We start from the raw sequence: 19,391 nt of genomic DNA on the forward strand, positions 1-19,391 counted from the left end.
AATGATTATAATTTTATATTGATATTTGAATTTAATTTTAATATAATAATAATAGTTTTAATTTTGATATTTAATTTCAATTTTTAAATTTAATTTGTATTTCGAAAATTTTTTACGCTACTGGTTTAAAAAGTTGATAAAAACCAACGAACGGCCCAGAAGCCGTTCATTGGTTTGGTTCGTACGCAACATAACTCAATGATGTAAAAAAATAGAAAAGATTTCGAAATAAGTCGAATGGGCTCATCAGCTTTTCAAAGACACAATTTTTTTAAGATATTTCGGATTCGGTCAATTTTTGAACATCTTGCAAAGGATATTATTGAAGCAATGACAATGCTATCACTAAACGACCCGCTTTTTTCTGTCACGCAAACAAATCTCAAATCGTAAATGAGAGATGTAAATTTCTAGAATATCCAAAATAAATGTCTCACTCTTAAAACTCACCTATACTCTCACGCTTACACAAAAATCGTTAGTAGTTTGGATCCATTGATTGAGAAATTGATATTGAAACTTTTCTATTCGAGATATGATTATGAACGGATAAACCAGCAACCTAGGTCAGTAGTTAGCGTGTACTTCCAACATCTGAGGGGTTACCGGGTGTTGCTGGCCAGTCCTGATATATGTGACTCTTGGTCGATCGTTTATCTATCGACCTATCAGAGTTTGACCACTTGACCAAATTGACCAAATTGACCAAATTGACCAAATTGACCACCTCCCCTCGATCGTTACCACTATTTGAATTTAGTTTCAAATTTAGAATGATTATATTTAAAATGTATATATATATATATATATTTTTTTTTTTTTGATTTTTGATCTTTAGTTGAAATTTTTAATACACCAAACAATCGGATGGTACAATTGAAAGCGATTTTAGAAATTGCATTTTTTGCAAGGTTTCGCCATTGAAAAATATGTACATTATATCGCCTTCAAATTTTAACTCACTTTGGAGTTTCAAGGAGTTAAGCATTTTTTTTATAATCAAAACAAATAAAGGATATTTTTATAATATTAATTATATTTCATTGTATTTGTATTTAATTTGGGGCTTTAAATTTTAAATTTATAAATATTAGAAACGACCGCACAATATTGTATGATTTACATATTATTTGCAAAATATTTTATCTACTGCGCAAATCAAATGTTTATTAATTAGCAGTAAAAACTTTATATTATTACATATCTTTCGTTATAAAAGCCGATATGCACTTCCGGGGTCACCCACTACTGCAAAAAAATAAAATAAAATGAAAATAAACACAGGAAACGCTTTGTTTCACAAACGTATGCGAAAGTGACCAATAATAGCACATGGCGTTCATATGTACATATGTACATATTATATGTACATACATATGTACATATATTCTTACGCGGAAACTCTTCGACGAATTTTTCAGGCGTTCGTGCGTAGCGAATTCACAAATTGCCGAAAAAAATCTTACACAAGAGGCTCGGTAACGTTTCGAATACATATTTAAACTTTGAAACAGTGTGCAGAAATGAGGAGGAGCTGTCGCGAAAAGCGCGAGTTTTCCCGCAGCGGCGGACAATTGGACGGAAGTTGATGCGAGTAATGTCAGTGAATAGTTTTTGTCAGTGAGTGATCAGTGTCAATTTTCGTCAGCGAATTATATAATATTTGTGTTTCATATATAATAGTATAATTGTGTGTAATAGACCGGTGACAAAATGATTTTCGTCAGGGCTGTTACCAAAATTGTGCATCTGAAAATCGCCTGTCTCAGTGGCAACGTAAGTAAAGCTGAATACATCATTTTTACATATTAACAATCGGTATTTAGTATACAATTTATACAATGCGTGAATTTAATCATAAGATTTTTTTTTATTTTAAATTTTTTTAAATGACATAACCAAATTGCGGTTCCCGATTTTTGAAATGTATAAATAATCCATATTTATAAAGTCATTCTAAACTTTTTATATATGTTTCAATACATACTAGGGAGTATGAATTTAACGTCATTTCCATGTACTGATAATGGACATATGTAGGTTCGTACAGTACAGCTCAAATATTATATAATATAATACATATATAATACATAATAAAATTTAAAAAAATAATACATATGTAATACTTTCTCTAATAAGGAAGAGCACACTGTGTCAAGATCTCGTTTTAACGACCATGTCTTTCAAAATCCCAAAAACGGGCCTTCTCATTTAACTAAAGAACTGAGGGAAATGAAATTTAAAATTTTCTTCGCAAACCGTAAAATGTCTTATGAATAGGAAGCTGGGTTTATGTCTATCAAAGCTTTTCATACATAAATTTTATGACTAAAAATCGCTTTAGTATGGATAGCAAATTGTTCTTCAATTTGTATTTAATGAGATTTTTATTTACATATGTACATACAAATTTTAATAAATTTGCAGCAGTTTCTAAATGGCAGCGAATTCGTGATGCTGTAAACTCGAATTTTGCGAGAAATATGACAAAGTTGCCATTTTATTTTATTTATTTATGTAATATATAGCTTAATAGCTCATTTTTTGTAACCGTTTCAATGACATCACATGCATTGGCAAACTCTGATAGGAAACGATCGACCTTGGAGTCATATATTTAAGATTGAACCCGTGACCACATAGTTGAAAGCATTACACGCTAACCATTGATCTATGCTACTATGAAAATCCCACAAAAATAGATTAAAACTGTTTGTTTTATGCAGCAATATAAAGATCTGATTTATATACCTATGTAGATATGTATGAACATACATATGTGTATGTATCCATCCATAAAATATAATATTAGATTGCTGTATATAAGACCGTTAATTATAGCACCAATTAGCGCTATTTGATGACATAAAACACAACTTCTACAATCTCAAAACAATATTAATATTGTATACTGCAATAATTATCACGTTATCTTCGTCATAAATGTATTATACATATTTTGTACCGTATTGTAAAAAGTAATTAGGTACGTCTTAAGAAAATTTTCGTTCGTTATGAAGAGACTCATTTATTCATTTGTAGACACGCACACTTATGTACATATATCCCTTGTTGGATATGCAAATGGCTTTAAAAGTTACGCGAAATGTGCACATATACAACATTTCGCGCTATCTGTGTTTCCGTTGAATTAGAAATTCGCAAATTCAATGTACTGAAAGAGAGAAACTCTCGCAAATGCAAACGCTGAAGATCGCACTTCGACACACACAGGCTTAGTAAAATAATAAGAAAATAAAAGATATGAAAATATTTTAATAAAATCTTCACACTAAAATAAAATCGCAATTTAATTAAATACCGTCAAAAAAAAAATCGAAAATTTACTAGCGTGTTTTTTCTAATGCTAGTAATGCTTGTATTTTGCCGATGTTCACATGGCCTCGTGTGTAATTTTAATTTTCCATATGCAACGAAAAGATGTCAAACCAGTCTCAACATCTCATTAAAAAACGACACTTACAGAATATTTAAATAATATCTTTCAGCTTCTTGTTTTCTAAATAAATATATACATATGTGTGTATATTATTTTTATTATATTATATTTCCAAATAAATATATGTATGCTTACGGAGATATTGTATAATAATCATTGACATGAAAACAATATATTACTTCGAAACAGGACTGTGGTATCCCATTATCCCAATACGTATATTATTATTTTCCTAATCCATCAGCGATGCAAAGCTTGGCCATTCATTGCCAGAATTAAGTATGAAACGCCGTATGCTCGACTTAATGAGAAGAGCTCGGCAACAAGAATGCGTGGGTATGACAAAAGGTAGTTGATAAAGTGGAGAGGGTAAATCGATTGAAATGGCAATGGGTAGGTCACGTGACTAGAGTAGTGCCTCTGCTGCCATCTTATCAATCTCCGATAATCAGGGTATCAATGATATCCCTGTTCTTCTGGTCAAGTACAGGCAATACGGAATCAACACCCCGCCCCCCAAAATTGTGAATTGTGAATTAAATCTCACAATCGGACTACCAATTCGTTAGGTTTTTGCTCTTTAAGCGCCTCTGAACCATAAATGGACGAAAGAAGTTCTCAAATATTAACCGAGCGGATGTAAAAGGGTGCAAGGTAGGCCACAAGGGAGATGGGTGGATGAAATTAATAGAAAAATGTGTGAGATGGGATGGATGAGAGTTGCTCAAAATATGGCGTATGAAAGCGGGTTGAAGAAGCTTTCATCCAGCTGTAGGTGGTGAATGACTATAAATAATTTTGGATCCATCAATATGGATAATCGTCCCACCCGCTGTCACAAATATCTGAATTGGATGTACAATGGATTAATTAATTGCCTCTATGGATTAATTAATTGCTAATTTCGTGTTCTTCGGCCTCTCGAAATACAGCGATTGATGTAATAAAAATGCTGCAATGATTGTAATTAATATTGTCAAGGAAGGCGCATTGGGGTCAACCTGTTAGACCATCCTGGTATATGTAAAAATAAAATAAAATTAACGCACTTACTAGATGGTCTCTGACAATTCTCTTTTTTTATTGTTACTTAATGCCATACTGTATATTTTTATAGATCCCTTGCATCTTCAGAATTTGATTATCATTTGGGAAATAAATTTATGATTAGAAAAATTTTTAAAAAAGGCCTGTGAAGATTTATATATATATATATATATATATATATATATATATATATATATATATATATATATATATATATATATACACACATATGTATATACATATGTCGGTCTCCCTCACGGGACCGAAAGTGAAACGCCCGAAAACGCAAATATCGGAAGGCAAAGATCGAAAATCGAACGATCTTAAGTCGAAAGATCAAAAAAAAAGGGTGCATGGTAAACGGTACTATGTATGTACATATATATAATATATATGAGTGGCATGCGGTGAAATTATCTCTCTTTTTGTCATACAGCCTTGTTTAATGTGCGTGAGCAGGATACGGGAAGAAAAGCTTGTTCCTCTTGTTCCTGATGTATCCTGCTCGGGCAAATTTAGTGAGGATGTACGACGGGGGGAGAGACCCTTTTTTTATTACAACAAAATGTCAAAGCAAAATGTATAAACACGAATTACCTAAACACAATCTGCTTTAGATCATCGACTGCTATAGATATAGATCTGCTATAGATATAGATATATATATATATATATATATATATATATATATATGTATGTATATATATATATATATATATATATATATATATATATTGAATGAAAATGAATTTTTCAGAGTATGCTGTTGGTCAGACCTGGACTTGTGACTCCAGGTTGATCGTTTCCTATCAGAGTTTGCCAATTTTCTCTGATTTCATTGTTGAAACGGTTCCCGGAAAAAAAAATTGGCTAAAAATCCTTCCTACCTACTATGTCACCATTATTTGAAATTTGATTGATGTACAATAAAAATTTATGTACAATTCATAGATGTCTCGTTAATTTGCGAGTTTTTTCAGTGTCTCGCAATTCAACGACTTATAATAAAAATGCTGCATTTGTATTTGTAATTGGCCAGGAAGGCGCATTGGGATTTACCTGTAAGGCCTTCCTGGTATATATGTAAAATAAAAATAATAATAATAATAATAAAAATATATATATATATATATATATATGTATGTATATATATATATATATATATATATATATATATATATATATATATATATATATATATATATGTGTGTATATACATACATATATATGGGTATGGACAGAATCCAGGCGACAACATTTTTGACCTTTCTAAGATGAAAAAATCCCAATTCCGGTTTATTAAATTTAGTGATTTTTTTTTTCTTTTCATCACATTAATACAAGAATTATACTTGATTTTTTTCGTGAAAGAATAGTGGAATAAAAATCGAAAAAGAGTAAACTGCCACTTCCGGTTGACGTATGCTAACCAAATTTTATAAATGACTTGGTATTCAACTTAAACTTCTTGATATGAAATTTCAGTTTAATAAACCAAAAGGTTTCTGAGAAAAACATAAAAAACCTCGATTCTCTAGAGTAAAAGTACTATTTTCGGTTCAGATAAAAATATTTAAAAAATATAAGGTTATAAAGATTATTATTTCTATTACATGTAAAAAAATTTTATTCCGATTCAGTTAGCGGTTTGGGAGATAATTTAATTCAAAAACTGAAAAAAAGAGGAAACCTATGTACATATAAGGGGAGGTACCATTTCCAGTCAACTTAAAAATTTGAAAAAAAATTACGTCGTGTCGATAAGAATTTCAGTAACCGATACTAAGTTTCAGTTCGATATGACTAACGGTATTCATGAAAACGTGATCAGTAATCGATTCTGAGTTCAAATCAGTCAAAATCTCGAGTTCGAATTTTCGCATGAACACAAAACTTCATCTATTGTTACTACGTACATAGATAAAGCTAAAATTCAGGTCAGAAATTCAACCAATCCACCATCAAAACCGTATAGAATTCGTTAAAAAAACTTGACTATGCTAATTATTCATTATTACAAAAACACACTCGCATAAGGCGAGTGTGTTTAATAAGTAAAAATGCTGTATGTAATAATGTAAGAACTTGTACCACACATGGATTGTATTGTGTCGGTGACACTCGTTTTTATCCCTAGAGATTTTCAGGGATGAATCCGCAAAGCCATTCCTATTTGACCGTCAGACCATAAACAGATTATTTCATGAGATTGCCATCTACTACATTCGAAGCCGTCTGACAAAGAATGAATAAATTCGACTTCGTTTCAAAATCCACAAAAAAACCGTTTCAAAATTAAATTATACATATATACATACATATGTATGTATGTATACAAAAATACATACATATGTTTATAATATAATACACGTACTTTTCCCTTAAACGAACATAAAATCAATTGTATCTAAGATGATTGAAATTGAAATAAATTATAAATACATACATATGTAAATAGATAGGTACCAAATAAATTTATGATCTAAAATTGATAATTTAGTTTGATATTTTATGTTACTATTAACATTATTGATCAATACAATTTTAATTTAATTTTATAGTTAAGCATGACAATATTATTTTATAATGGTTGTTTTGCTAACGTATTATTTTTATGATGGTATAATATTTATTTTTTTGATTTTTAAATGCTTTTTATTATTACTAAATTATTTTCACAATACATCTTATATCTATTTTAATAGCTACTGATCTACTGATCATTTTCTATTTTACAATTTTATTTTATTTTTGTTAGTAATCATAGTATTATATTATTCTAATGTTAATGTACAGCATAATAGGAAAAAGATCGGAAAAACCTACATATTTACATATCTTATAAATGCTCATAATACATCTAATACATAATATTAATTAAAGACTCTCTAAAGTCGATGATCTAAAGCAGATTGTGTTTAGGTAATTCGTGTTCATACATTTTGTTTTGACATTTTGTTGCAATAAAAAGGGGTCTCTCCCCCCGTCGTACATCCTCACTTAATTTGCGCGAGCAGGATACATCAGGAACAAGAGGAACAGGCTTTTCTTCCCGTATCCTGCGCGCGCACATTAAACAAGGCTGTATGACAAATAGAGAGATTATTTCACCGCATGCCACTCATATATATATATTATATATATGTACATACATAGTACCGTTTACCATGCACCCTTTTTTTTTGATCTTTCGACTTAAGATCGTTCGATTTTCGATCTTTGCCTTCCGATATTTGCGTGTTCGGGCGTTTCACTTTCGGTCCCGTGAGGGAGACCGACATATGTATATACATATGTGTATATATATATATATATATATATATATATATATATATATATATATATATATATATATTTATATATATATATATATATATATATATATATATATATATATATATATATATATATATATATATATATATATATATACTTGTTTCGGACGAGTGCAAGGCAAAATTGGTATACATATTGTACATTACAGAACGGCGATACGGCGCAATATTTCTTGCATCATATCGTCGTGTCAGTATTGTCACAATGACGTTTCCGAAAATATTCATATATACATGACAAGACTTTCGTTATTACGGGTGCATTCGCCACTATGTGACGCCATGCGAGAATATTTCCACAGTGGCCAAAGAAAGCCGGTTCTACTTTGCACGTTTCGGTGACATATAATAGATCGTGTCGGCTACTGCTGATTTGGATACGCCACGTACGCATTACGGAAGATATGAATGCGTCCATATAAAATGTACTAAAGAATATTTTTCGCACTGCTGTTTACAAGCAGTTGCCGGCTTGAGCTGCACTGATATAAAGGAAATAAAGATATGTATGTACGTATGTACATATAATGTATCCCTAATATACAATAATAGTTCCTTTGCATTAGCTCAATGTACGTTTATGGATTTCGGCACATTTCCGAACTTTCGCCCAGCATTATTAGAGACCCGATCTTATCTTATCTGATACAGTTTGCTTTCTGCTGTGATATCACCAAACCAAACAGCTATTCACACAGACCGAACGCACGACACGGTATGCAATTAGGCAAATTAGAGAATTTCGCGTCACGAAATTTGCGATAAAAAAATAAAAACGACGCAATCGAGGTCGTCGTGGTTACCATGAGATACGTTCGTTCAGTAAACGTGCTGAAAACAAGGTTGATGAGCCTTATGAGATGGTATAATAGAAGTGAAAAAGTTACAGAGTGAGTCACGTTATCTAAGAAAAACTATAAATTACGAAAAAACCAATTTCTCAACCAGGGATTGCAAAAATACCGGAATTACCGATACCGGTATTATCGAAATAAATGAAGAACGATACTGGTATTACCAATACTTTCGGTATTTTTTTAAGTTAATTAATTTTTAATAGAAAAAAAATATTGCTTCCGATATCCCGAGCACCGTTTGCATGTTTGAAACATGTTTATTGAAAAATACGCCAAACACAAACATTCAAATACAGGATATACGGTTACAAAACTGTAAAGTAGGAGAAACTAGTGTTTATTTTTTGCGTGATTTTTATTTATTTATTTGCATCGCTCACTGGGAGTCAACCATCACCTGGGGAATTAGTTGTTGTTGAAAGACAAATTACATATATATATTTTCCATACACTACATAATTAGAACAATAGTCCCTGTCGTGCCATCATTGTATACATGATGGCACGACAGGTATGGCATGTACATATATGTATATGGTACTGAAAAATGTACCAAATAATATATTTTATCACATTTTCTAGGTATGTATGTACATATGTACGTAATTCAAAAAATCAGCACTTTATAGTAAGCATTTTCTTATTTAATAATTTTTTCCAATGTGAAACCTTTGGTTTTAAACTTGTAATATACATATGTACCTACATACATATATAAATTTGAAATTACATTCAAATAGTGGTGACGAATAGCAGATTGCTTGCCATTTTTTTATGAAGAACCGTTTCAACGATGAAAATTAATATGTAAATTGACAAATTCTGATACAAAACGATCGACGTGTAGTTAAAATTCAGAATACAGAAATATTAAGAATAAACTATTTTCAAACGAGGTCAAATTTAGGACCTCTCGGTAGTTAGCATTAACGCAACTAAACAACCTACATATACTGCTGGCTAAATGAATTCTTAGTTTAATTTATTTTTGCGGGAACTCTTATAATATTTATTAAGTTTCAGAAAATCACAATCTAATCCTTAATCCCCAATAACCTTAAATCCATAGCTTTTATTCAAAGCATTCAGATTTACTGGTGCCGATGGGTTTTCACAGCAGTCATTAGTTTGTGTAAATTTGCATACATACATATGTAGTATATGTTGATTCATTCGTTCATTAAAAATATATTTAGTATAAATGCTTTATCTTCTGTTAGTATTTTTTATACAACTCATTCATGAGGTTAAACTAGGAATACGAATTTGCTTATTATCAATTTGTAGATTTGTTTTCATTCGTAAAAAAACACTAATCGTTGATTTTGGCAAATTATAAATCTACATAGTGTTAAATTATTTTCAGTAAAACATAACAACCGATGTGGCATTTCATCCGTTCAATCAACAACTGTGCAAATATGTATAAAAACTCTCTCGTTGCTTTGTTTTTTATTTATTTTTTTGCCACGATTGAATGGTTTTTATCAATTGAAGAGGATTAAAATTTACGAATTTGTATTTTTTTATTAATTAAAAAAATATGTTTTGTCCTTACGCGTTAAAATTCAAAAGTTTCACACACGAAAGTGACTGAAAATACGTAAAAATCAACATTCAATCTAAATATACCAGCGACATGCATAGCTCAGTGATCAGCGATTAGTGCTAACTGAGTCACGGGTTCCAGCGCTGATTCGGTATCGATGGCCAGACTTTGAATACATACATTAGTAATGTATGTATTCAAAGTCTGGCCATCGATAACATTACATTACCTATACACAGTGGTGTATTCGGGCCAAGTTGCCGCCCTGGTACTTATTTTTGAGCCAGGTCGCCGTCCTAGCACTTTTATTGATATAAACATTGTTTTTCGAGTACAATTAAAAAAATATTTTGACTAAAATTTCATATAAAATTTTGTATTCCAAATATTGTGAGCAGACTCTCGTTCTAACACTCGATGACCACAATCGAATAGTAATCTGAGCACATTCAAAACTTAAAATACGTTTAATGAACTTTATTGGATTTTTTATCTAAAACCACCCAAAACTTCGAAAGAAAACATTATTTGAACTATTGACCATACTACGCACTTGAGGATAGATAAAATGAGAGAACTCGGTTAAATTCACATGTTAAAATTTGATAGTTTTTTGACATACATATGTATACATATGTACATGGTTTTAGCATTGCTAAAAGTAAATGTTGCTGTTGACACACAAACACGGGTTTTGCAAAATTAAAGATGCACTGTGGAAGTTTTTATAAAACAAAAAAAAAACACTTCTTAATTTCAACAAGTAAGAATATTTGTTAATTATTATTTGATTTGTTTTATAAATATTTAGACTACCAATACCAATCTGATTTCATTGTTAAAACGGTACCTACCAAACTGGCCAGCTACCCTGATTTGTCACCACTATTCGAATTTATTTTCAAATTCAAATTTATATGAATATAAATACGTATAAAGTTGGCCATATGTGTCACAATCCTGAAATGACAATGTGTTAAAAATAATCTTTTGAATATAAATATATTTACATATAATATATATACACTGGCATAATAATAGCCAGTGTATGTATGTATTCAACCTACAACACTGAAAATAAAATATTCAAAAACAAATTGCACAAATATAATAAGTATAATGTACCTATAATACTATTAGGTTATTCGATAGGTAATTCGATTTGAAATAGATAACGGTTAAAAAATTTTGAGGTATCAATCATTTGACGCTGCTTTGATTTCCACACACAATTGATTAATTTCACCGAAATAAAATAATAATGTGTTTCTTTCTCTCTTTTCATGTGTCATTTTCGCCTTCATCTAAAACTTCAGACGGATGAAAACCGATATGCCACCTACAAGAATGTCAAAACCGTCACCATCAAAAAGGTACAAACCATATAGAATTTCATACATAGATCTACTACATATATACATATTATATATATATATATATATATATATATATATATATATATATATATATATATATATATATATATATATATATTAATATACATATATGTACATATATATATATTAACTGAAATGAGGGGTAGTGAACCAATTTGTTTTACAACACGTCCCCGATAGTCGATATCAATCAAAACTCCATGACAATGAACATGCACGTTGCACAACAGTTGTTGACATTGTCCTGTTTGGATTTTCAGGGTAGTCAGAGTCTTGGGATAATGATAATCGAAGGTCGCCATGCGGAAGTCGGCCAGGGGATCTTTATATCGGATATACAAGAGGGCAGTGCTGCTGAACAGGTGAGATTTTATACCATTTATATCGCATTAATGCCACGTTCAAATATAACGGCTCAAATCATCATACGTTTACTCGTCAAACCCGTCTGAGGATATCCGCATGGAATATCCATTAGATAAATGTTCGAACTTAAATTATAGGACACTAGCTGTTTTACCCAGCTTCGCTCGGAATTTGTAATACAAACCGCTTAAACATGACTAATCTTTACACTTGCCTCAAAATTGCCACTTTTGGCCTACAGATGATCACCATAATTTATATATAACTTGGTATTAAAATTAAACTTCTAAATGTGAAATTCTATTCTATTGGAATTTCATTTGAATTCTATTGAAATTTCAGTTCAATAGACCAAAAAGTTTCTGAAAAAAAAATAAAAAACCTTGATTCTCTAGAGTAAAAGTTCTTCTGCCAGTTAGGTAAAAGTATTCCAAAAATATTAGGGTATAAAATTTATAATTTCTATTACATGTTAATTTCAGTCTGATTCGGTTAGCGGTTTGGGATATAATTGAATTCAAAAACTTAAAAAAAAATACCTATAAGGGTAGGTACCAATTCCGGTCAACTTAAAAATTTGAAAAAAAATAATGTATCCATAAAAATTTCACACAGACACACACACACATTTTTTATAGACCATGAAACCGTGTTCAGTGATCGATTCTGAGTTCGAATCGGTCGAAATCTCGAGTTCGAATTTTGGCATGATCACAAAACTTCATCTATTATGACTACGTTCATAGATAAAGTAATAATCAGAAATCGGCGCGGAAATGTGCCAGCCCGAAATTGACAAAAGGATCGCATTTTTTTTCTGTGCTGGCGCATTTCCGCATTTCTGCATTGGCGCATTTTCTCTGGTAATAATTAGAGGTAAGACCGGAAGCGTGCTTTTTCCAGGAAACAGGGCGTTTTGGGTCTATTTTTCAGGAAACATGGCAAATTACAAAGCTAGAGAGCATAAAAAAAGGTTTATCATAAAAATTAACAAAGCTCGGCGAACAATGAACGGCGGAAAGTTGGTCCGCTCTTTAGTAATAACGATTGAAGCAGAACCGTCACTTCAATACGACCGTTGAGCACACCGTACTGAATTACCTCTCTCTCTCTCGCATCTGTGAGTCCTGCGTATAAGAGCGCTCCCGCTAATATAATAATTTCTGTTGATATTGATAAATGCTTTTATTCCTTATTCACCTTGTAAGGCTCTTACGGTGTTGACGTGTTGTTGTTTTGTGAACGTATTGATATGACTCGCTTTCAATCTATTTATAACTTGTGCGACGAAATTAAGCGTGATCTATCTGGAGGGAATGTTCTCTCCAGATCCAAAATCGCTGAAATTCTCGAGGCAACCTCCCAAATAATCTTGGTTGCACGAGCGGAAGAAGAGAACTCCTCGCGGACGCCTGACACTCACACGCAGCTGATTGACCTCAAGCTCGCGGTGGATAATCTAATAAAGGATTCCCGAGAGTTCAGGCTGTTCTTCGCCGATTCCTTCCGTGCTCTGGCTGCTCAGGTGGAGACTGTGAAGATGGTTGCTTTCGGACGGAAGAATCGGCGCCGCTCATCGCTGGCCAATGGCCGACCGAGATGTCATAAACAACAACAACAACGACAAAAGCAGCAGCGACACCCACTGTCAAAGTGCGCTTTGATGTGCCGCCCGGACTTAGCTGCTGCTCCTGCCGCAGCTTCTGCTTCCGTTCCTACTGCTGCTTCTGCTGCGGTTCCTACAGCTGCTCCTGCTCCCGTTCCTGCTGTCGCTTCTGATGCTATTCCTGCTATAGCTTCTACTCCCGGTGGTGCTATTACTGATGATTCCTTTGTAAATACTATACTATCTTCATATGCCTCCCGCAGTGCCGGTTTGGGGGTGGGCTGGGTCGGGTGGCGTAAGTTAGGGCGCCACTCGATGCGCCAGAGGCGCTTTCAAATTTAAAATTAGAGCGTCAAAGGCCCTCCTACAAAACTTTAGATTAGAGGACCAAAGGCAGAGAGATGTAATAAGAATAGAGGGGCCCTTACGAATAAATAATTGTTGTCAATTTTACGCGGTATGTCTCTACCAATACGCTACATCGCACGGAATACAATCGGATCAATTTACTTATGAAAATGTATCCCATGTTGTTTATTGTTTGTTTTTTAATGTATTGTGCAATTTTTACCGATGCTTGCCCATCTTGCGAGTAATATAAACAAACAGAGAAGTTTTTATCGGACATACGTCGAGCACCAAGCGTCAAATACGACTGATGCTAAAATTATTTATTATTATTCACTTGACAACAAAAGAACACCTAAAGCCATTTCTATTAATATTACATTTCTCTGGCCAAAGGGCGCCTGCCTCTACTTTCCAAAGTGTAAACATGTTAACACTATATTCAGCTTCAATATATCGCTGAAAGATTCTGACTGATTCGCGTGCAATTATTTTCCTTAAATAATTCATTCTTATCTGACACACGATGGTAAGCGAAGATAGCAAGTGTCAAAGCAGTTCGTTATCAAATTGTTGACATCGTGATGCTTTAATTACTTTATCTGAAACTAAAAGAAAGGATCCAGGTGTAGCTCATGAAGCAACCAAATCAACAGAATAATTAAAAGATTTCAGCTTTCTTATTTCATGAATTGTTTGGTACGATATTCTTTTTCAGTGAAATTAATTTGTAATTCTTAGATATAACATTAGTGTCAATGAAAGAAAGATTCGAACAGTTGAACAAATATTCAGAGACTAGGGGGTTTCGTGTATTTTGTAAACAATCTACCGGAAAGAGCCAATTTTCAAATTAAGCTCACCGTGGATTAAAAATCTGATATTATTATTAATGAAATTAGCGATTAATAAAATCCTTTTTTTTTCAAATAAAGTTCAAGGTAAAATTAATCCACTCATTGTATTAAATTTTATAAAACAGCATAATTTACAAGAATCGTATCCAACCATTTAAGTTGCTATGCGAATATTGCTGATACTCTACTGAAATTGATACCGCCGAATATCTTGATTTTTCAGCTTTAATTATAGGTTTTGCTGAAAGAAAGGCTCAGAAAGTTCACTTCTGAATTATTATTTTATTTATTCATTTTTAACCCCATCTGTGGTTTTTAAAAATAAATAAATTCTTTTATTTAGTATAGTAGAGGGATATAAAAAATTTATTTGTGGAAAATACAGTATATTATGTAATTGCCTTTTTCATACAAAACAGCGAAAATAAAAATGGCATACTGAAGCGGAGTGACCGAGCCGCGATATCGTACACAAATTACCTTATAACATAATTCTTATACGCTATATGACAACACTGACAAAATCCAACGAAATAATATGGTGTACACTGTGATATACATACATACATATGTATGCAGGGCCGGCGCGTGGCCTGTGCAAGCGGTGCTTGGCACAGAGGCGCGAGACCAAAAGGCGCCAAACTAGTTCAATTTTTTTTTTCATTTTGTGATAAATAAGTGTAAATTTGAAATGGAACGAGATTTGCGCCCCTTCTATACATTAAAGAGGTTTAAGGAGCAAATTAACCAAAAAATGATACATAATTTGTGGGGTGTGCGCGAGAATGAAATTACAACATTGAGACAATTTGGATAAATAACGTAAATATTGTACTAATCTAAATAACACTAACAAATAATAAACAATTCCCAACCAACAATATGTAAATATTGTTGATTGGGAATTGTTTGGGAATTTCGTAAACAAGTCGATTTTATTTTTCGATTTAAATAAATTTAATAAAAAAAAAACAAATGAATATTTACTATTAGATTCGCCATGTTTACACTGTTTATATTACAAATACTGAGCGAAACCTGGTAAAACAACTATAATATAATACATACAGTGACGTAGCGTGAATTCCTGGTGCCCCCCCCGCAAATTTTTTTTAGGCGCCCCCCCCCCCCCCCCCATATATTTATATTATTTACTTACAGCAAAATAACTTTCCAAATTAATAATTTATGCCTTTTACTTACCTCTTATTAAGTTCACATGGTTTTCGTGTTAGTGGTCATTTTTTATATCTCTTATTTACGTATCGGTATATGTACCTATATATCGATGTGCATTAATAGTTTAATCTGGACGACCAACAAGCAGTGCACAATCTAACTAAAGTAACTGATGATGAATTTTCCTTAAAAACTTCCCATGTGTTAATGGTGACAGCGAAAAATTTATAAATTTTATTGGTTTTAATCATATAATTTTGTTTATTGTTTACACATTGAAAAAATATATACAAGAATACGAGAGAATTCTCAGCAACTAGGTTGAAAAGTGCCACTGACGTTCAAAAGATGAAAAAAGACGGCAGTCTTCTAGCCCTATTGAAATAGATCAATTACGCAAGTTTTTAAACAAATTAAAAATTTAGAGAAAAAGGCGCGCTTCGTGGCGCCCCCCCAGGTCTCGACGCCCCCTCGCATTGCGGGGTCTGCGGGCGCGGTAGCTACGCCACTGAATACATACATAGATAAACTCTTGGGTTTGTCACATCCGATTTTTATACAGCTGGTATATAGCTCATATAATTTAGAACATTTTGAGCCACACATGCCTCAGTCCAAAGTCTTACGGTTTTTTTTTTTTTAATTTAATTTTAAAGAGTTTTAGTAATAACACCAAAATCTCACAGTTAATTGCTAATACTGTCCAAATTTAAAGTGCTATGTTAGTCAATCATTATTTTTTTTGTTTTTCTAATGTTTATTTAATCAAATATTAACAAACACAGCCATCTGTCAACAGAAAAAAAAATAAAAAAATAAATATATATATATATATATATATATATATATATGGGTATGTATGTATATGTATATGTATGTATGTACATTGTATTATTTCAGGCCGGCCTAGCCATAGGTGACATGATATTGGCTGTAAATAAAGACACACTTCTGGGTTCGAACTATGACGCGGTACGTTTCAATCTAATATAAATTCGAGTGGTGTTGTGTTTTGGTAAAAATTGAATTCTTTTTTTTTTCAGGCGGCTTCCATGCTCAAAAAAACGGAGGGTGTGGTCGTGCTTTTGGTGTGCAATCCGAACAAAAAAGATGACAGTGGGTCAACCGGAGCCCTTGCTCTCGAGGAACCCCCACCCCCTGGGACTCCGGCCCGACCCGGGAGCACCACTCCGGCCAAACCCGGAACAGCAACCCCCGCTAAAACTGAATCCACCCTTAAGGGCCCCACGCACATATCCAGACCCAGCACACCCGCCGGAAAACTATCGTTGGCCTCCCCAGCTAAGGGTGAGCCTTTTTTTCATATATTTTTACTTACATATGTATATAACATTCATTTTTTTTAAATGAAAAAATAAATATTTTCTTGAAGAAAATTCTTACATTGTTGCAATTGATTGCTAGAGAGAGGTCAAGATTTTTTTTAACGCCTGCTCGCGGATAACAGAGTATAAATACATAAGACGAAGCGTTTTTGTATACAAAAACTTATTTCCTCAGATTACGATTGAAATGCTTAAAAAAAAGCAACTTTATTTCAAAAAAAATTAATTATATAATATAATTCGATTTAAATAAGAAAATTGAAAGGATTGAGAACCAATTTATAATATGTTCATAGTTCAAAATCGTACATTTTGTAGTTTTTTTTTTTTTTACAAATTTTAGCCTTGAAATTAGGATAAGAAAATATGAGATAAAAAATGGTACCTAGAATGAACTACGTATTTATTTCCAATAAGATAAATGCTTTTAAGGAAAAGACACGCACAGGTACGCGCCACGTGTTTTCTATTTTTTTAAATAATTTTGCATATTCTAAAAATATATTAGACGTACTCCGCGTCCTTTCACAAGAGTCAACTCCTGGAGTGTTTTCGGTGATATTTTTTCCTTGTATGTATAGGTTCGATAAAGGTGATTCCCATATTTGAAGAAATATAGGAGAAACTTACGAATTGAAAAAGCACGTGCGACATCGATATGGGCAACCTTTGTGGTGTGAATATTTGCCTTTCACTGCTGGAGTCCATGTACACGTCTCGTGCCGCACTTTTGATTGTATTTTACCTTCAATCACTTTTTGTGACATAAAGCTTAGCTAGGTACATAAAGCTCACCATGCTTGTATTCTAATCTTAAAATGTTACTAAGTAGATCATTTTTAATTCGAACGTTGCCCTTTTCCTGGTTTTTTTGTTACATGCAAATATATTTTATTTCGAAATATTAGATAATAATAATACTTAACTTTCTGACTCACATACATATATGTACATACATATGATTGACAATGTACTTCTTCAAAAAAATTGTTGATACAAATTTTATTAAAAATCTCTTTAAGCCATTATTATACGTTTGAAAACGATCGGATAATAACCCAAATTTCTTCTGACTAGACATCGTAAGTGAAAGTAAGAAGAGGCTAGTAATTAAGAAAGTCCACATAATGACAATTTTATATTTTATCCTTACTTTAAAACATCGTCTAAATACGAATTTTGTATTTATTTCAGCTGAACCTGTGGCAGATCCCACCACAGCGCCAATTGTATCTGGAAAAGAATCTCTAATTGATATAACGACTGATAGTAAACCTCTAGGAATCAACATTGTCGGGGGACAAGACACGTTAATACCAGTAAATGCTATTTTAGTCGTAAAGGTTGATTATAAATATTCTATGTTCGACATTTACAGCAATGTAAATTTCCTTTTTAAGGGAGGAGTCGTCCTATTGGAAGTATACCCTGATGGAAAAGCTGCTAAAGATGGCCGTTTAAAACCTGGTGATCAAATTTTGGACTGTAATGGAGTGAAAATAACACCAGAAATGAAACAAGAAAAAGCATTGTCATTAATCAAACAGACTGTTCCTAAAGTATGTACTCACCCACTTTACATAAATATAAATAATGAATTTCTGACTTTTTAATGTAATTGTTTGACTGTCATATTTAATTTACAGATGAAGATGACAGTATTTAGACCTGAGCCAGTTAGCTACAGTGAAATTGATGTAGATCTAATGAAAAAACCTGGGAAAGGTTTAGGACTTGGTGTAATGGCAAAGAAACCTCCTCCCGGTGTTTATATTTCTGAATTGGTAGGAAGCTTACCAATTTTCTGATGTTTATGCCATTGGTTATTGTTAATAAATTAAATTTATATTATTATAATGCGTTAATTTTTCAGATACATGGCGGAATTGCAGAAGTCGATGGCAGATTACAACGCGGTGATATAATCATATCGGTAGCCGGTCAAAATCTAAAAGAAGCTACATGCGAAGAGGCTGCTGCTGCTTTGAAATGTGCCCAGGCTAAAGTTTCAATCAAAGTTGCCAGACACAAGTTGGCTCGATAG

At 32.5% G+C, this 19,391-nt stretch overlaps 1 protein-coding gene across 1 annotated transcript in view; it reads left to right on the plus strand.

Annotated features, from left to right (window-relative positions):
* The window catches only part of LOC143917263 (multiple PDZ domain protein-like), a 210,368-nt gene extending 190,977 nt beyond the window's left edge, over positions 1-19,391 (plus strand). Inside the window, exons 26-33 of the mRNA XM_077438749.1 lie at positions 11,565-11,621; positions 11,906-12,007; positions 16,902-16,973; positions 17,045-17,309; positions 18,542-18,666; positions 18,748-18,906; positions 18,994-19,131; positions 19,221-19,391. Coding sequence (XP_077294875.1) covers positions 11,565-11,621; positions 11,906-12,007; positions 16,902-16,973; positions 17,045-17,309; positions 18,542-18,666; positions 18,748-18,906; positions 18,994-19,131; positions 19,221-19,391 — 1,089 coding nt within the window. The remainder of the gene's footprint in view (positions 1-11,564; positions 11,622-11,905; positions 12,008-16,901; positions 16,974-17,044; positions 17,310-18,541; positions 18,667-18,747; positions 18,907-18,993; positions 19,132-19,220) is intronic.

This window comes from Arctopsyche grandis, chromosome 1 (assembly GCF_051622035.1).
Source record: "Arctopsyche grandis isolate Sample6627 chromosome 1, ASM5162203v2, whole genome shotgun sequence".
In the NCBI taxonomy this organism is placed as follows: domain Eukaryota; kingdom Metazoa; phylum Arthropoda; class Insecta; order Trichoptera; family Hydropsychidae; genus Arctopsyche; species Arctopsyche grandis.